General features: G+C 46.5%; 1 protein-coding gene across 13 annotated transcripts in view; it reads left to right on the forward strand.

Annotated features, from left to right (window-relative positions):
- Positions 1-19,942, forward strand: part of LOC110505442 (low density lipoprotein receptor adapter protein 1-B) — a 54,431-nt gene extending 34,489 nt beyond the window's left edge. For 2 of the 13 annotated variants that reach the window (XM_021584660.3, XM_090220703.1), the window contains exons 4-10: positions 1,976-2,090; positions 2,494-2,566; positions 8,994-9,089; positions 14,870-15,003; positions 15,776-15,810; positions 17,876-17,907; positions 18,867-19,942. In XM_021584660.3, coding sequence (XP_021440335.2) covers positions 1,976-2,090; positions 2,494-2,566; positions 8,994-9,089; positions 14,870-15,003; positions 15,776-15,810; positions 17,876-17,907; positions 18,867-18,913 — 532 coding nt within the window. In that variant the 3' untranslated portion in view covers positions 18,914-19,942. Of the gene's footprint in view, positions 1-1,975; positions 2,091-2,493; positions 2,567-8,993; positions 9,138-14,869; positions 15,004-15,775; positions 15,811-17,875; positions 17,908-18,866 lie in introns of all 13 variants that reach the window. The other 11 variants (XM_090220701.1, XM_090220704.1, XM_021584652.3 and 8 more) reach the window with 7 other exon arrangements.

Raw genomic sequence — 19,942 nt, forward strand, 5'->3', positions numbered from 1 at the left:
GGGTAAAGATGACAGAGGCAGAGAATATTACCATTAACAGGGAGTTTGTTCTTCCTTCACACAGTAATTTGGGGAAAAGAGGCTGGATGGAAAGTTCACGTTAAAGAGCCCCCTCTCCTACCTTAACTATTCTTAATGCCACCTGGCGCTCTAGCCAAAATACGGGGGGGGGGGGGTGGTGTCTGCCCAGGTCTTACCTAGTGGCATAGACAGTACATACAACTGGTATATGAATGCCTCCAGGCTTTTAGCCTAAACACTCCCAAGGTGCCTTCCCACCTGTGAACAAAAATAGAATTACTAATGTAAAGTGAGCAGTTTCAATAATCAAAAACACAGTCCTTTTGACATACACATACCTCTGCAGGACCGGCTACAAAATACTTTACAACAAATTATACAGACCAACTTCAAAACACAGGACATACAAAGAATCTCTCTCCTCCTAACAAAGGAACACTGGCTTTTCAAGCTGCAGAAGGAGTCGGTAATTGCAGACAGCTGTAACCCCTGACGAGAGGGCGGGGTCAGAGCTCCAATCTGCAATGGGGCCGACCAATCAGCTGCTTTGGACTTCAGGAAGCCATTTCCTGAAATACACAACCAAACCCAAAACACAGAAACTGGGGAACGTAACAGTAACCGAGGAGGTGTTGGATCACTCTCACAGCAACCGAGGAGGTGTTGGATCACTCTCACAGCAACCGAGGAGGTGTTGGATCACTCTCACAGCAAACGAGGAGGGGTTGGATCACTCTCACAGCAACCGAGGAGGGGTTGGATCACTCTCACAGCAACCGAGGAGGGGTTGGATCACTCTCACAGCAACCAAGGAGGGGTTGGATCACTCTCACAGCAACCGAGGAGGGGTTGGATCACTCTCACAGCAACCGAGGAGGGGTTGGATCACTCTCACAGCAACCGAGGAGGGGTTGGATCACTCTCACAGCAACCGAGGAGGGGTTGGATCACTCTCACAGCAACCGAGGAGGGGTTGGATCACTCTCACAGCAACCGAGGAGGGGTTGGATCACTCTCACAGCAACCGAGGAGGGGTTGGCACATTGAGGACAAAATGACAATCATGTCACTTAACTCTCCATCACACTGGAGCACAACAGTTTTCTCTGAGGCTGTGTGATCTTCAACACTAACTATTTAGCTGTGACTCAATGTAAGGATGTTGGTTAAATTTAAAGCAAACATTGTCATTCACTGAGGTCCTCCTCTCCAGTCATCTGCTAGAGAAGATGGATGAGCAGTAAATTAAATGTATTTACCTAGACGCCCAATTTCACAATGCTCTCAACATCTGTTGTAAATCTCACAACGTCGCTCCGTGCAGCTGTTGGCTTTTATAGCAGAGAAATGTTTTTTTTACATGTTGCATTTTTATATCACTGAGTCATTAGTTAACTCGACGTGTGATCTCTGCAGAGTGATGTTCAGAGTTTGAGCAGTAGGGTGCTGGTGTAGAGGAACAGGGAGGGCAGATTGCGGTCATTCATTACCCAACCCACCTGTCAATCAGGTCTCGGGGTGACATGACATCATGTCTCAGAACATTTGCAGAACAGAGCATGTTCCAACGTTAGAGTAGACCTGCAGTTAAGAGGCAAGGTCCAATCCAATAATACTAAAACACCACAGGGCTGGGCGGACAGACACAGCAGGGATCACACAGTCGTCTTGGCTAAAACTAATGGAGCCGAGGTACACTGGGGACATACCACAGACGAATGTCCTTAAGTTCAAATTCAAAGCCTGGATCTTTTGATTGGGTCTCCGCCTGCACGCTAGGGTGTGTGTGTGAAATGTGATGGGTTTATTTAATGTGGAAATGAAAGATTTAAGTGTCTAAATCTGATTGTGGTGGGCTTAAAGGCTTAGTGAAGATGAAGTTGCGTGATAGCCCTGCCCAATCTGCAGGGACACTTTTTATTAAAACTAGTTTGTCTCTGTGACTCCCCCTCAGGATATCCTACTGCACAGCAGACAAGATGCACGACAAAGTGTTTGCCTACATCGCCCAGAGCCAACAGAATGAAACCCTGGAGTGTCACGCCTACCTCTGCACCAAGAGGAAAGTGGTGAGTCTGTGTGTCTCTGTGGCCCCTCTTCCAAATAGTATCTCTCCCAGGGGGTGGCTTTGTGAATGAGTGTGCCACTCCCTCTCTTTCCTTCCCCTTGCTAATTTAGCTCTGGTCCAACGGCCACACTTCCTCCCAGCTACATAAACAACCAGTAAGGAAGAGGAAGTTGAACTGAGTAGTAGGGACCAACACGGTCACGTGGGTTAATGTTCCCTTATTAGGTGTTAGTTGAGGAGTTTCCTCTGGAGGCTGGCGACCCCTCCCTCTGTTAGTCTCTAATTCTGCTCTTATCTGTCTTCAATGGGTTTTCCTCTCCCATCTTAAAACACTTAGCCAACATCTTGTATGTCATATTTACTGTGCTTATTTTCCTCTCGCTCTCTCTCTCTCCCCCCCTCAGGCCCAGGCAGTGACGTTAACAGTGGCCCAAGCCTTCAGAGTGGCGTTTGAGTTCTGGCAGGCTGCCAAAGAAGGTACGCGTGGTCACCCCGGATGACTGGAGAAGTGTGACGAATGTTTCATTCCCCCTTACTCTTTCATTATTTCACTCGGCCTATGTTCTCCCTAGTACACATTTAAAGGGAAACTTTGAGATTTTGGTCCCAGCTTTGTATGTCTCTGTGAGCAGTTTCGAGATGATTGGAGCTAACTCCAATCATCAGTGCAATTGCTAAAAGTCTCTCGGTACAATGGCCATCTCCTCTCAAAATCAGGGAAATGGACAACTACTCCAAAGCTGGGTAGCCCTTTTTCTCCCCAATTTCGTGGTATCCAATTGTTTAGTAGCTACTATCTTGTCTCATCGCTACAACTCCCGTACGGGCTCGGGAGAGACGAAGGTTGAAAGTCATGCGTCCTCCGATACCCAACCAAGCCGTACTGCTTCTTAACACAGCGCCATCCAACCCAGAAGCCAGCCACACCAATGTGTGGAAACACCGTGCAACCTTGCACTGCGCCCGGCCCGCCACAGGAGTCGCTGGTGCGCGATGGGACAAGGATTTCCCTACCGGCCAAACCCTCCCTACCGGCCAAACGTTAGGCCAATTGTGCGTCGCACCACGGACAGAGCCTGGGCGCGAACCCGGAGTCTCTGGTGGTGCAGCTGGCGCTGCAGTACAGCGCCCTTAACCACTGCGCCACCCGGGAGGCCCCTGGTTGGTCATTTCAACATTGTATCGGTCTCAATGGCACTGCCCGTGTGCTCAGATGCCACAATGGCCAAATTACCATCCACCCAGCATCAAAGTAGTTAGGTCTATTTCCCTGATTTTGAGAGGAGCTGTCTACTGTACCTGGAGACTTCAAGCAATTACACTAGGCTAACGATATGCTAACTTTAATCATCTCCAAACCGCATGCAGAGACATACAAATGGTATCCATGAGTTTGTCTGACTCTGGGTAAGTACAAAAATGACCTAAATCTCAATCTCGCAGTATCCCTTGAAGTCCCTCCTGTTCCCATGCATTGCATGTAGATGTTCTGTACAGCAGCTGAATGAGGAGGACGGAGTGCGTTTGCTCAATCCCACCATAATTCCTCTACAATGTAGCAACATAAATTCCCCGGCCTTGGCCCTGACCCCTCAAAGGCATGTGAAATGGTGGATCTCTGCTAGGCCGCTCCCACCTTTCAGTTAGCTCCCCAACAGGAATGTCCACATTGATTAAAACAGTCCCTCTGTGGGAACAACCAGGCCAGAAAGGGAAACTTTGTTTTGTTCAGTAAACCCACTTAATTTAGGGCAGATTACTCTGGTTAAAGGCTGATATTGACAGGAGCTCAGTGAGATGTAGTCTGAGGTGAGAAGGCTTGTCAATCTGCCGTGTTTCCTGTGTTATTACTGTGAAAACATGAGGGCAGAAAAGGGGGAGATGGAAGTCACCAAATAGATTAAAACTGACTGGAAATATTTAGATTTGAGTACATTTTATTGATTTACTAAGAACACTTTTTTTTTCCTGTTGCGCACACACACACACACAGATTACTGTAAAGACAGACATCCAGCCCCTAGGGTACTCGCTCATGCTAAACGGATGAACACTGAAAGTGCTGTGTAAGGAAGGTTGTCACACACCCATGTATGGTTCTCATAAGGTCAGCAGAACATGTGTCATTTACTGCATGTATGACTTGTATGTGAGAAATGAGAACTCCTGGGGGTATACTATTTATTTATTTATTTATTTTTTATTTTATTTTACCTTTATTTAACTAGGCAAGTCAGTTAAGAACAAATTCTTATTTTCAATGACGGCCTAGGAACAGTGGGAACAACTGCCTGTTCAAGGGCAGAACGACAGATTTGTACCTTGTCAGCTCGGGGGTTTGAACTTGCAACCAAACTTGGTTACTAGTCCAACGCTCTAACCACTAGGCTACCCTGCTGCCCCATACTATACATGTGGGTGTCAGTATAATTCTTCCTCTTCAATCCTCCATATAACGCACCCTCTCTAACTGTTGTCTTCTGAACATAGCACCTTAGAATCAGTTCTCGTTTGATACAAAATAATGTCTCATTATCAGGATTCAGTTGCAACAAGCAGTTATTTTTTGTTGCTAGATTTTTTGTTGGTGTGACTATCTGGTCTGGCACCTAGATCCTTGTAACGTTTCTGGTTTCTTTTTCGTTAACCCTCCACCCATTCCCCTCTTTGTTTGTCACTGTCGGAGAGGAGGAGGGAGAGAGAAGGAGGAAGGAGAGAGTCTGTGACAATGGTAGTTCAGTCCTGTCTGACAGCTGGGTCCCTGTGCAATTGATCCAGTCTCACTGAGAGTGAAAGAGAGGTTATCTATTCATTCCTTTACACCTCCCACCCTTTCATTTACACTCCTGTTTTTGTGGTTTTGGACAGGTTGTTTACGGCAGAGCCTTTTGGTAGTGTTTTAATTCAGATGCATTTCCATTTGATTGTATTATTTTCCAGAGATCAAGGCAGTGGACTATTTCATATTTTCTGTGTTCTGCTCCACATGTCAGAAATGAATATTAAAGCTGAAAAGGAGGAGTGCAGGCTTTCCCCCGCTCTCTCGCTCGCTGCCCTCGTGCCTCGTCAGAGTTCACATACTCAGAGCCAGAAGGACTGCTAACCCCTCTGATTTCCTGGGCTGCCTTTTCGTCTTGTTCTACACAATGTGGCTGATGAGGGAGTGGAGTAGAAAAAAGTGATGCTTTGGGGAGCTATCAAAGGGAGTAGTCATGTTCTCTTGTGGCAGAAGGAGAGCAAACTAACAATCATAGTCTGCTCCGTGAGTTACATGTCCCCTGAGGATTGTGGGTAGGAACATCAGGGTGGTTGTCTCTTTGCTGTACATCACTGCATCCATCCCTCTGCCCCAATCGACCCCACACAACCCCACCATATTTCTCCAAACTGCATCTGTGACCCACATCCTTATAAGATCTCATCTCTGCACGAGAAGCAATCATTTGAAGTGTATTTACAGTAGACACAACTAGCTAGTATAGCTTCGATATTGACTGTGTGAACTCTCAATATTTTGGGGCGTTGTTTCAATGCCTGATGGCATTCTCTCACACCCTGTCTGGGGGGTTTCCCCGTGCAGTGTTGCCACCGGAGGGGAAAGAGGGCACAGCCACCCAGGGAATAGTTTGGAACCCAGCCACCACTCAGCCACCTTGTCTCTCCTGGGGAATGGGACTCACGGGGGGTGCATGTTTTTTGATGCTTCTGCTGGACAATGTCGAAGGAGTCCTAAAAGGGACTTCATGTAACCATTGCCCTTGGGGGACAAGCTGACATGTGCTTTTAATCGCCACAGAAATTAATGGAGGCATGAGTTACAGTAGGTCAGCAGCCAGGCCTTTTGACGAATGATCAAACCTGCAGACAGACTGCGTATGGTCAGACCTGCAGGCAGACTGCGTATGGTCAGACCTGCAGGCAGACTGCGTATGGTCGGACCTGCAGGCAGACTGCGTATGGCCGGACCTGCAGGCAGACTGCGTATGGCCAGACCTGCAGGCAGACTGCGTATTGCCAGACCTGCAGGCAGACTGCGTATGGCCAGACCTGCAGGCAGACTGCGTATGGTCAGACCTGCAGACAGACTGCGTATGGTCAGACCTGCAGACAGACTGCGTATGGTCAGACCTGCAGGCAGACTGCGTATGGTCAGACCTGCAGGCAGGCTGCGTATGGTCAGACCTGCAGGCAGGCTGCGTATGGTCAGACCTGCAGGCAGGCTGCGTATGGTCAGACCTGCAGGCAGGCTGCGTATGGTCAGACCTGCAGGCAGGCTGCGTATGGTCAGACCTGCAGGCAGGCTGCGTATGGTCAGACCTGCAGGCAGGCTGCGTATGGTCAGACCTGCAGGCAGGCTGCGTATGGTCAGACCTGCAGGCAGACTGCGTATGGTCAGACCTGCAGGCAGACTGCGTATGGTCAGACCTGCAGGCAGACTGCGTATGGTCAGACCTGCAGGCAGACTGCGTATGGTCAGACCTGCAGGCAGACTGCGTATGGTCAGACCTGCAGGCAGACTGCGTATGGTCAGACCGGCAGGCAGACTGCGTATGGTCAGACCTGCAGGCAGACTGCGTATGGTCAGACCTGCAGGCAGACTGCGTATGGTCAGACCTGCAGGCAGACTGCGTATGGCCAGACCTGCAGGCAGACTGCGTATGGCCAGACCGGCAGGCAGACTGCGTATGGCCAGACCGGCAGGCAGACTGCGTATGGCCAGACCGGCAGGCAGACTGCGTATGGTCAGACCGGCAGGCAGACTGCGTATGGTCAGACCGGCAGGCAGACTGCGTATGGTCAGACCGGCAGGCAGACTGCGTATGGCCAGACCGGCAGGCAGACTGCGTATGGCCAGACCGGCAGGCAGACTGCGTATGGCCAGACCGGCAGGCAGACTGCGTATGGCCAGACCGGCAGGCAGACTGCGTATGGCCAGACCTGCAGGCAGACTGCGTATGGCCAGACCTGCAGGCAGACTGCGTATGGCCAGACCGGCAGGCAGACTGCGTATGGTCAGACCGGCAGGCAGACTGCGTATGGTCAGACCGGCAGGCAGACTGCGTATGGTCAGACCGGCAGGCAGACTGCGTATGGTCAGACCTGCAGACGTATGCGTGCATGCTTGAGCAAGAACCTCCCCTTTCACCATGGGGGCAAGCAAACATGCATGCAATGCCTAAACATAGTGGATACTGAGGTGTGTGTGTGTGTGTAGAGACCCACCTAATGTGAACATGTAGACCAGTGTTTCCCAACTCCAGTCCTCCAGTACCCCCAACTCCAGTACCCCCAACTCCAGTCCTCCAGTACCCCCAACACCCCAACTCCAGTCCTCCAGTACCCCCAACACCCCAGTCCTCCAGTACCCCCAACACCCCAGTCCTCCAGTACCCCCAACACCCCAGTCCTCCAGTCCTCCAGTACCCCCAACACCCCAGTCCTCCAGTACCCCCAACTCCCCAGTCCTCCAGTACCCCCAACTCCCCAGTCCTCCAGTACCCCCAACAGCAGCACACACTTTTTTTTTGTAGCCCCAGACAAACTCACCCGATTCGACTCATTGCAGGATTGATGATTAGTTGACAAGTTGAATAAGGTGTTTGTCCAGGACTTCAACAAAAATGCGTTGTGTTGGGGGTACTGGAGTTGGGGTGTTGGGGGTACTGGAGTTGGGGTGTTGGGTTGTACTGGAGTTGGGGTGTTGGGTTGTACTGGAGTTGGGGTGTTGGGTTGTACTGGAGTTGGGGTGTTGGGGGTACTGGAGTTGGGGTGTTGGGTTGTACTGGAGTTGGGGTGTTGGGTTGTACTGGAGTTGGGGTGTTGGGTTGTACTGGAGTTGGGGTGTTGGGGGTACTGGAGTTGGGGTGTTGGGTACTGGAGGACTGGAGTTGGGGGTACTGGAGGACTGGGGTGTTGGGGGTACTAGAGGACTGGAGTTGAGGAACACTGCTGTAGACCAACTGAAATTCAGAGAAACAATTATTCTCCAGGAAAGCTCTGTCTCTTTGGGTCAGTGCCTCACCCTGCAACCTGAGCCCTGCTCCCGTTCAGGTAAGAATGTTAGGAGAGGAGACAGGCTTTATCCACGTGACCCAGATGCTCCTTATTAAAGCAGTGGAGGAACTGCCTGCCTGATGGACTGGTTCCTGAAGCTACAGACCTGACCACTGTTTGGTTCTACTCGATTTAAATCTCCTGGCCCAAGGCCACTGACTGGCATGGTTAAGTGTAGGCGCTACAGAAGCTTTTGGTCCTTGTGGCGTCTTTAACCCCTCATGTCTAAATGTTTAGGTGCATTCGTAAATTCAGTCTGGCTATTTACTCCGATTTCAGAGCACTCTCGTCTGAGTGTGCCAGAGTACAGAATAACTGATGAATTTACGAACCGGTATTAGTTGAATATTACCGGCTTTAGTGAACGTTGGCAAAAAAAACGTAATTCAATTGTTTCCAGCAGCACCATTAGCCACCAATGCTCTAGATAACATCAAAACAGCCTAACCAGCTCTGCTAGGGTGAGTAAAATAGTCAGAGGTTCTCTCATTTGTGTCTGGAAGTAGCTAGCAAGTTTAGCCAGTTGGCTTGAGCGCTTGTGAGGTCAGAACACTTGGATCAGCGCTATCGGCCTGAGTGTCCAGTGTGCGCTCTAAAGAATCTCAAATATTTGAGACACTCTGAATTTAAGAGCGGACAATCTGACAATGCTCTGCATTTACGAATGCCCAGAGCGCACTCCAGAGTGAATTTACGAACACACCCATAGTGTTGTTTGGTCAAGTGCCCGATATCTGCTGAGAATGATAAACAGTGGTTTACAGACATTACAAACATGATCAGCTAGACATTAATATTCTAGATGATTGAACCTCTTTTCCCTCAGTCTTTCTATCTCTCTCCTCCACAGACAAGGAGAAGCGTGTGAAGTTGGGGTCGGATGGGGAAGGAGCCAGTAGTAGCCAGTCGGAGAGCTCGGCCAGCCTGGGCAGTCTGAAGGGAGGAGGTGAGTCACCAACCATCTCTGCCTCAAGGATGGAAAGATATTCAAAAGGCAAGATATTCATATAGCCCAGGGGTAGGTGATGATAATCTGGTGCATGTTGAGTCCTTTGTCTTGGAGTCCATTTTAGCCTAAATCCACCATCACGCACTCATGCTGGTTACTGTCTTTGTTCTTCTGTAGATACTGGCTTGATCAATACTTCCTTGAGGTCTGTTTTTCTCAGAATCATGTCTCTCTGATTGTATTGTTTTTAAAGATATTTGGCACAGAGGAATGTTAAGGAGGTAGGTGACCTCTGGCATGTAAGCTTGAGTCCAACAACAGGAAACAGTTTGTTTGAAAAGCTTGAGGGATCTACATTCTTTGTGGCTGTTCGGTTCCTCGTCCATGGAATTCTGTAAGCCAAGAGATTCTAGTCCCTGTGACCGTTTCCTCAAATCCTGCTGGTGAGGCATATTTAGCTTCAGACCCTGAAGTACAGTTCATATCCGTTTGGACCTAGTATCTAGGTGTATGGCAATAATAAACTATAAACTATGTAAGCAGGCAGTATGTGAAAATGAGTGTGTGGACTGGGGGGGGGGGCAACCATAAATAGTGCAGAGCCTCCACCTAGTGGGAATATACCCCTACAGTGTGTGAGTGTGTACAGTACCGGTCAAAAGTTTGGACGCCTACTCATTCAAGGGATGTTCTTTATTATTATTTATTTTTTTACAATTTTCTACATTGTAGAATAATAGTGAAGACATCAACACTATAAAATAACACATATGGGATCATGTAGTATCCAAAAAAGTGTATACACTGCTCAAAAAAATAAAGGGAACACTAAAATAACACATCCTAGATCTGAATGAATGAAATATTCTTATTAAATACTTTTTTCTTTACATAGTTGAATGTGCTGACAACAAAATCTCACACAAATTATCAATGGAAATCAAATTTATCAACCCATGGAGGTCTGGATTTGGAGTCGCACTCAAAATTAAAGTGGAAAACCACACTACAGGCTGATCCAACTTTGATGTAATGTCCTTAAAACAAGTCAAAATGAGGCTCAGTAGTGTGTGTGGCCTCCACGTGCCTGTATGACCTCCCTACAACGCCTGGGCATGCTCCTGATGAGGTGGCGGATGGTCTCCTGAGGGATCTCCTCCCAGACCTGGACTAAAGCATCCGCCAACTCCTGGACAGTCTGTGGTGCAACGTCGTGTTGGTGGATGGAGCGAGACATGATGTCCCAGATGTGCCCAATTGGATTCAGGTCTGAGGAACGGGCGTGCCAGTCCATAGCATCAATGCCTTCCTCTTGCAGGAACTGCTGACACACTCCAGCCACATGAGGTCTAGTATTGTCTTGCATTAGGAGGAACCCAGGGCCAAACGCACCTGCATATGGTCTCACAAGGGGTCTGAGGATCTCATCTCGGTACCTAATGGCAGTCAGGCTATCTCTGGCGAGCACATGGAGGGCTGTGCGGCCCCCCAAAGAAATGCCACCCCACACCATAACTGACCCACCACCAAACCGGTCATGCTGGAGGATGTTACAGGCAGCAGAACGTTCTCCACGGCGTCTCCAGACTGTCACATCTGTCACATGTGCTCAGTGTGAACCTGCTTTCATCTGTGAAGAGCACAGGGCGCCAGTGGCGAATTTGCCAATCTTGGTGTTCTCTGGCAAATGCCAAACGTCCTGCACGGTATTGGGCTGTAAGCACAACCCCCACCTGTGGACGTCGGGCCCTCATACCACCCTCATGGAGTCTGTTTCTGACCGTTTGAGCAGACACATGTACATTTGTGGCCTGCTGGAGGTCATTTTGCAGGGCTCTGGCAGTGCTCCTCCTGCTCCTCCTTGCACAAAGGCGGAGGTAGCGGTCCTGCTGCTGGGTTGTTGCCCTCCTACGGCCTCCTCCACGTCTCCTGATGTACTGGCCTGTCTCCTGGTAGTGCCTCCATGCTCTGGACACTACGCTGACAGACACAGCAAACCTTCTTGACACAGCTCGCATTGATGTGCCGTCCTGGATAAGCTGCACTACCTGAGCCACTTGTGTGGGTTGTAGACTCCGTCTCATGCTACCACTAGAGTGAAAGCACCGGCAGCATTCAAAAGTGACCAAAACATCAGCCAGGAAGCATAGGAACTGAGAAGTGGTCTGTGGTCGCCACCTGCAGAACCACTCCTTTATTGGGGGTGTCTTGCTAATTGCCTATAATTTCCACCTGTTGTCTATTCCATTTGCACAACAACATGTGAAATGTATTGTCAATCAGTGTTGCTTCCTAAATGGACAGTTTGATTTCACAGAAGTGTGATTGACTTGGAGTTACATTGTGTTGTTTAAGTGTTCCCTTTATTTTTTTGAGGTGTGTGTGTGTGTGTGTGTGTGTTTAAACTATCTATCTATCTATCTATCTTTACACACACACAATAATTAGTAAAGATCTGGTACCAGGGTTTAGTGCCTCAGAGTGCTCAAAGATACTTTAAAAGGTGGATCCCTTCCCTTCAACACAATAAAAGAAACAAGAACACTGCTCAATCCCAAATAAACTTAAGGTCCTGTGTTCCAGAATCCGTTCCAAGCTTTACTGACGCCTGACCTGAGGTGCAGCGCGTGAATGGAAACGGTGGCTGACCTGTGGCTGTCCCAATAAAACACAGCTCGACAGTTTATTTTGTGAAAACAAACTAAATGGTGCTCTTTCATTTAAAACGGGACCACTCGAACTATTAACTCCTCTCACTTTTACCACAACCAATGGCAACTCACGACCATGGCAATGCGCTCTGTCTGTCGACAGGATTTGTACGTACAAATCCCTCACTGTGATTAAGTAAATGTTTGTCATATTTAGTACTTTTATTTTCACTGGTGAGCGAGTTACACAACTTTACACTGCTTGAAACCACTAATTAGCAAACGTCGATAGCTTGTAGTTTTCAATAGTCTTCCCTCACTCGCGTTGCACAGTTCCCTAGCAACCGCTCAGTCTCCCAAATATGTCCCACATGCAACAATACCAGTACATACTTAAGGAATAAGGCATGAGGGAGTGTGGTATATGGCCAATATACCATGGCCAAGGGCTGTTCTTATGTATGACGCAATGCAGAGTGCCTGGATACAGACCTTAGCCGTGGTATATTGGCCACCTACCATAAACCCCCGCGGTGCCTTATTGCTATTATAAACTGGTGACCAATGTAATTAGAGCAGTAAAAACAAATGTTTTGTCATACCCGCGGTATGCAGTCTGATATACCACGGCTGTCAGCCAATCGGCATTCAGGGCTCAACCCACCCAGTTTATAATAAGTTATACAGTCTGTGCTAAAAAAACAACTAAGTAACCAGGGGGTTTACAGCTGCATTCCAGATCCCCACACCATACAGTACCTCTGGCACTCTGAGTTCTCCCTCTTCTCCCCTCCTCTGGGATCATGGGGATCAGTCACTGTGTGACACATACAGAGCAGCCTTAAAACATCGTCTTAGCCACGCGCCCCCGTCTTCTGGCCAGTTGGACCCCAGCCAGCCAGAGTGGGATCCCTCAGCTGACACTGTTAACATGGGCCGGGACTGGATCAGCTCGAGATCACAAAAGGATCAGTGCCATTTGGGTTCAGAGATTTATAGATCCTCTCTAGAGAGAGGATAAATCCCTTGACCTGGAAATTATATTTTTGTAACAGAGGGGCTTTGGTGTAAGGGGATTGCAGCCCTGTCACTTTATTTTTGGCAGTACTTGAGCTATGACTCACAGAGGGATGTGTGGGTTAGACCCATAATGAAGTGGTATTGACAGAGATGCAACGTGCTCACAGTAAGTATACACCACCTGGAAGCCTCAGGAAGGTGTGTTGCTGGAGCCCCTCTGATAGTTTCCTGCTCATCACACAAACTAGTGTTTGTGTGCTGACGTGTGCATCTCTATGCACATGCTCCCGTGTCCTCTCCACTTGGAGATGTAGTTTCTTAGAGGCCTGTAACATGATACTCCTGTTTGCCGCTCACTCCCTAGAGCAAGCCTGCCAGACGATGCCCAGACCCCAGCTCCAAAGCATGCAAACATTTAAAAACGATATGTTGCTTATGCTTTTATCTATCAAATGTATTGCACAACTAGCTACGTTTTAAAAAAAAAAATGTATTTTATCACGTTATACATTTATTTGGGGATTCCACCCTGTAATTTGCCTGATGACACGTGATTGGAGAAGGAGTCTCATTTCATACAAGGGCATTTGTCTACATTCCCTCTTCTCGGTTACCTTTGACCTTTTTCGAAAGGAGGACGGAGGAGAGAGAACCCAACAGTTGAGCAAATCTGATTAAGAAAAGGCCAAGGTATTCTAAGGAGAAAGAAGGATAGGTGCTTTAACCTGTTGAGTGTAGGGGGCAGTGTTTGGATGAAAAACGTACCCAAATGAAACGGCCTATTTCTCAGGCCCAGAATCTAGAATATGCATATAATTGTCAGATTAGGATAGAAAATACTAACATTTCCAAAACTGTCAAAATATTGTCTGTGAGTATAACAGAACTGATATTGCAGGCGAAAACCTGAGGAAAATCCAACCCGGACGTGCTGTTTTTCCTGAAAGCTCTCTGTTCCATTGCCTGCCTTCGCTCCATTTAAAGGGATATCAACCAGATTCCTTTTCCTATGGCTTCCCCATGGTGTGAACAGTCTTTAGACCTAGTTTCAGGCTTTTATTTTGAAAAATGAGCGAGAAAGATCACATCGCGTCATTGTATGGCTGGGTGCCAGCAGCGTTTTGCATGCGCAACAGCTTGGAGCAGACATTTTCTCTCTTTCCTATTGAAGAAGCTACAGTTCCGGTTGAAATATTATTGTTTATATATTGTAAAAACAACCTGAGGATTGATTATAAAAAAACGTTTGACATGTTTCTATATGAACTTTACGGACGCTATTTGGAATTTTCGTCTGCCTGGTTGTGATCGCTCAAGCCTGTGGATTTCTGAAAACGCGCCAATCAAATGGAGGTATTTTGGATATAAAAATCATCTTTATGGAACAAAAGGAACATTTATTGTGTAACTGGGAGTCTCGTGAGTGCAAACATCCGAAGATCATCAAAGGTAAGCGATTCATTTTATTGCTTTTCTGACTTTCGTGACCGATCTACTTGGCTGCTAGCTGTTTAATGTTTTGTCTACTGAGAGAGATGTCCTTACATAAACGCTTGGTATGCTTTCGCCGAAAAGCTTTTTTGAAATCTGACACGCCAGGTGGATTAACAACAAACTAAGCTGTGTTTTGCTATATTGCACTTGTGATTTCATGAAAATTAAAACATTTTAGTAATTTAATTTGAATTTTGCACTCTGCAATTCAGCGGATGTTGAAGAAAATGATCCCACTAACGGGATGGGTGCATCAAGAAGTTAATGGAGCCAAGTACAACTTTGAGACGGGTTTAGAGAACTGAGATTTGACCTCTTCTCAAGGGACCGACGACAGTTAGTCTGACCAGACAATCGATGCTCAGACAATTAGGAGGGGTAGTAAGGAAGGCTTGGTCCTAATGATTCCGGTTAATGTTATGTTTGCATATGATGATTATAAATGTGCGTGAGTATTGGTGCAAGTATGCTATGATAAATTACTTTAGACGTCTCACTTGTACAGCTTGTAATGTCATTTAGGCAATACATTTTTTGTAAGTCTGTTTAAAAGTCAGGTTTGTATATGTCTCTGAGTTCCATTAAGTATGTTTGCTTTCCATTGTTTTACAGAAGTGGCCACAGGAAACCTTCTAGACTTGGCAGAGGGGGCGAACATGGCACTGGTCCACTCGGGGACAAAGGAGAGCGAGCTGGACCCCTTCATGGTGCGCAACCACTCCACAGAGAACAACAATACTGTATGGGTAAGAGAATGGGGGCTAGAATAGTACTACTGGAACTGCACAGGCTTGATAAGAGGGGCAATGCTTTATGGATGACAACCAAAGGCTTTGCGAGCATATGTTTTGCTACAACTAGCTGTATGGGTTAGATAAAATGGATGGAACAGCAACAGTATACTGTACGGGTAAGATGGAAACAATACAGTATTGGCAATAGCTCCTAGCATACACGCTTTATTCAAAGGCAGGGTATTTATAATAGAGCAATGTTTCTCAACCCTGGTCCTCCAGTACCCCCAACAGTACACCGTTTAGTTTCATCCCTGTACAAACACACCTCATTGAGACCTTGAGGATTAGTTGACAAGTTGAATCAAGTGTGCTTGTCCAGAGTTGCAATAAAAATGTGTACAGTAAGGGGGGTACTGGAGGACCAGGGTTGGGAAACACTGTACTAGAGTATATGTATGGGTTGAGTTAAGCTCAGGACAATGGTGCATTGAAAAGGACAATACTTGTCAGATGGTCCCCATAACAGGGGAGGGTGTCAGGTTGTTACTCTGCAATTATGTACTTATTTGGATAGAGGTGTGTGTGTGTTAACTTTAGCTGCTCATAACTCTACCTTTTTTAAATCTACTGTAAAACCATAAGAGCCGTTTGATGCCATTATCTATATTGGAGATCACTTCCTGCAGTGTACCTACTGTAAACCTTTTCTAAATGTTTTTAACAGTATTTAAATTACTTTGACATTGTCTTTCACTGACCTTGTCTGTTTTTTTTCTGGTAGGAGCTTGAGGATGGTCTGGATGAAGCTTTCTCAAGGTGGGTGATGTTACTGTACCTCGTCCAGTCCCCCTCTGCAGTACCCCACCACACACACACACACACACACACACACACACACACACACACACACACACACACTGCTCTGGAAATAGCCGGTGGTTAGGGCTCGTCTCATAAATGCTGCCACTCCCTCCTCCTGGCTCGTTGCGCTTATATCTTAGAAACAGACTGTGTTTTCAGTTTACTGGCGTCAACACCACACTTAGTCGTCATCTGCTTTCTCAGCCTCTCTTTCTTTTGGCCCCCACATGCAGTGATTTAACAAGTACGTTTTCAAGTTGGGATAGATTGACTCTGGCAGACAAGAATGGTTGTGGTTGAGGGATAAATACTGCTGGTTTTCGGTCACACAACTAGCAGGTTCAAGGTTGACTGGACATGTCCTTCAGTGTATTCCTTGTGCTTTTGCACAGACTGGGATTACTCAAGGGCTCATTTTAAGCTAACCCAACTCATGCAGAGCTCAAAAGACGCCATTTTGTTTCAATCAACCCTGATGGGGTTTTGAGGCCTATCTGTGGAGTTTGGGGAGCTGAATCACAATTCCCAATATATTTATCTGTTTTCTAATGTCTACCACAAAGTAAGAGTCTAATTCCAGTCTTGTCAGTGCTTTAATTTCCCCCAGGACTCTTTTAATTTTCTCAGTTGAAACTGACAGTGGCCTCCTCTGTTTGTCTGTCTGGAGGTAGGGACAGTTTGCTTCATAGACTGGTAATCAAGCCATCTAACGCTGTTATCAGATAATTATTTGTCTGCGCACACAGTAATTACTCACTAAGCTGTTAATATCTGCTGCGGTGTCTGTTGCTGTGATTAACGAGGGGACTCTGGAGAAGTGATTGTCTTAATTGAGGGAAATTTAGGAAGTTCAAGCCTTTGAGGAGGCAGAGGATCTGGTGCAAGCCTTTGAGGAGGCAGAGTGTCTGGTGCAAGCCTTTGAGGAGGCAGAGTGTCTGGTGCAAGCCTTTGAGGAGGCAGAGGGTCTGGTGCAAGCCTTTGAGGAGGCAGAGGGTCTGGTGCAAGCCTTTGAGGAGGCAGAGGGTCTGGTGTAAGCCTTTGAGGAGGCGTTGAGCCAATGGTGAAACGAAGTGTCATATGGACTGACCTTGACGATCTGCTGATGTCAGTACTTGTAGACTCACTACTTTTTTTTCTTTTTTTAGTTCCATGTCTGTTGCTGATATATGCGTATGGAGAGTTTTTCATTACTTAGGCTGCCACTTCAAAGTCTCTGTCACTGGACTCAAACAAGCTGGCTCTTTTAGTATGCATTTTCTAAGAAGACCCAGTGATGACAGAAAAATGAGATTCTGTCCGTGAGACCTTAGTCTTCCTCAAGACTGGGCTGTTTGTCCACACGTAGGGAGTTTATAATCGGGTATATTTTGTTGTTGCTAATGCTTGTTCTTTCCTTTCTTTTCTTAGGGAATGGGGTGGAGTGAGGGCAGACTTTCCCTCTGTGTTTGAGGAAGAGCTTTCAGTAAAAGGCAGTTAATTGGCAGTAGGGCTTCGGTTCCTCCAAATATGCTGTGGGTGGTAGAATGGGGTAGCAGAAGTCTGGAAGTCAAAGGACGCATGTAATGTAGACAGTGGTTTTCCTCCTTCAGGACTTCTTGTGAATCCAAGAACAGTTTGTGTCAATCCTCCATCCTTGTATGTTAGCGTTTTACTAGTTCTAAAACCTATACAGTGTTGACATTTCTTACCTTTATTCTCTGCGTGAGTGATTTTAAGTTCAGCCTTATGGTCACGTAAACCTCTCCCTGTACATCCCTTTAAACAATGGTATGTAGCAAAGTTGAGCCCAGGGCTTTTTCTCAATACTGATACTGACCTTGGACTGATGAGCCATGGCTCTAAATCAAGGGATTACAGTGACACCTTCCGGCGTAAAAGGTTACTGCAAACTTTGGGCATGGGTGGACATCCTCTGCAGTTCCTCACTATGACTATAGGGGACATGATTTTCTAATCTTTTAGTACTGGTATGAGGTTCTAACAGCTGTCTGACATTTTACATTTCCTTTGCACCCCTCAGCCGCAGTCTGGATAGCTTTGAATCATACTCAGGTAATGATGTCATCCATTGGATGTGCCGTGTCCCCCCCCCTCCCATTACATCCCCCAGTCACCACCACTACATTCACCACTCTCATCCAAACTGTGACCCCCTCTGTCACTCTCTTGTCCTCACCGCACCCAGCCCATCTGTCTGAGCGTGGATGTGTACATTACTGCTACGATGTAGTTGCATATCTCGATGTAGGGGTATTCTGTTACCACAGCTCGGAACCCTGTCCTATTGATTTTCCCTATTGACGATGCTGAGGTAACGAAGGGCTCAAACGGAGAAGTACCCATATGATTTAAGTTTGGACTAGAGGATCCTACTTAAAACCAGCAAAGTGCACAGAGGCTGGGAAGGCTATGCTGTGTATGCAAGGCAGGGTTCTATGCTAACGTGTTGATATGTTATTTATTCTCATTTTGTCCATGCCTCGGATTTGTGTTCTTCTTTCTAATCATCAGCCATTTCACCGTTGTTGCCACATCACTAAATGAGTGATGACATGGTGAGCCAAGTGGTTACTGTGGTAGCAGTGAAGTGTTGAAAGTGTCTGGCGTGTGTTGAAACATTGTCATGTGTCAGGTCTGAGAGCTGTAGTCATGTGAAGAGATTGTCTTACTTAGATGACCATACCTCACTGTTTGATTATTTCACACAACATGCCTCTACTGTTTAGTTCTGGATACTGTAACATGAGACCAACACAGTATTTGTAGTTCCACTTACTTAAATTTGACACATTTGTGTATAGTATATTTAATGTCATGTTCAACAATGTTTGCTTGTAGCCAATACACTCATTTGACAATTTTAAATTGTACTACTGCACAAAGCTTTTCAATGTTAATGCAACGACATCTCCATTCATTTCAATGTATTGAGTGTTCACATCCCATCTGTTATATGGTGTCTTTTGCCTGATTAATGTGATAAGTGAAATGTCTTTCCTTCTCCCGTCTAGACTCGCTGAGTCTCGCAATAACCCCCAGGTCCTGGACATTGGGGTAAACCCTCAGGACTTCAACACCGAAGAGTGCCTGTCCCCAACTAACTGGGACAAAACGGACGCAGACAACACCGAGAAAGACGATATGTTTGGGTTCTAAGGGTGGAGCCACTGCGGACTCAAGGCATTGAGGAAGGGAGAGAAAGATAGAGGGATTTGAGTGAAAGCAGTAGAGGCAGTGACTGGGATGTCTGTGAAATAGTAGTGCCATGGAGTTTGTACCTGATTCTCCCTGAAAGTCCACTCAGTGGCGCCATCTTGAGGGATGTGACTGTTTGTGCATCTAGCTGACCAACCAGGTGAGACCTTCCTGAGCAGAGAGCCTCCAGAACTCATACCAAAGCAATGTAACCAATTGTTTATTTTAATTAAATGTTAAACATGCAGCCATCTGGTGTTAAATTCAACTGTGCATTAATTTTTTATTTTTCTATTTGCCCACTGTATATGTATCTACTGGTATGTTTGAACTGTGTGTGTACACAATTTAAGTATGTATCTACAAGCTGATAGAGCTATATTTTATCATTTTTTGAGCATTTGGTGAAGGTGCAGTTAAGCATTTAGAGGCAGAAAATGGATAAAACAGGTTAAACCTATGGTCAGTGTTTGATGTGGAGTCAGGGCTAATGCCATGGTTATGTTCCCTATGTTAATGTACCTGTGGATGGAGGGGAATCTTCACAGGTGATGGATTGAAAGCCACCAGCTGAACTCCAGCCCTGATGCCAAATATAAGAATAATGAGTGCGGGTGACTCATCTGTGCTCTAATAATTGGGCAAACAGGCTTGATCAAAATTGACTTGCATATATAATGTGTGTTTGTGTGTGTGTGTATGGATTCATCTTTTATTCTATTGCTAGATCTATTTTTGCACTCTACTCATCCCTCTCCAAAGCACATACTTTCATGTTGGGGATTGTTATAACATCAAACTCTTACATATACCACTGTAATGTTGTCTATGACCTTGTTTGTGCTAATAAAGATTTGATAGTTTACTCATCAGTTTGGGTATGAGGATTTGA

Source organism: Oncorhynchus mykiss, chromosome 25, assembly GCF_057628025.1.
Source record: "Oncorhynchus mykiss isolate SJ-2025 chromosome 25, ASM5762802v1, whole genome shotgun sequence".
In the NCBI taxonomy this organism is placed as follows: Eukaryota; Metazoa; Chordata; class Actinopteri; order Salmoniformes; family Salmonidae; genus Oncorhynchus; species Oncorhynchus mykiss.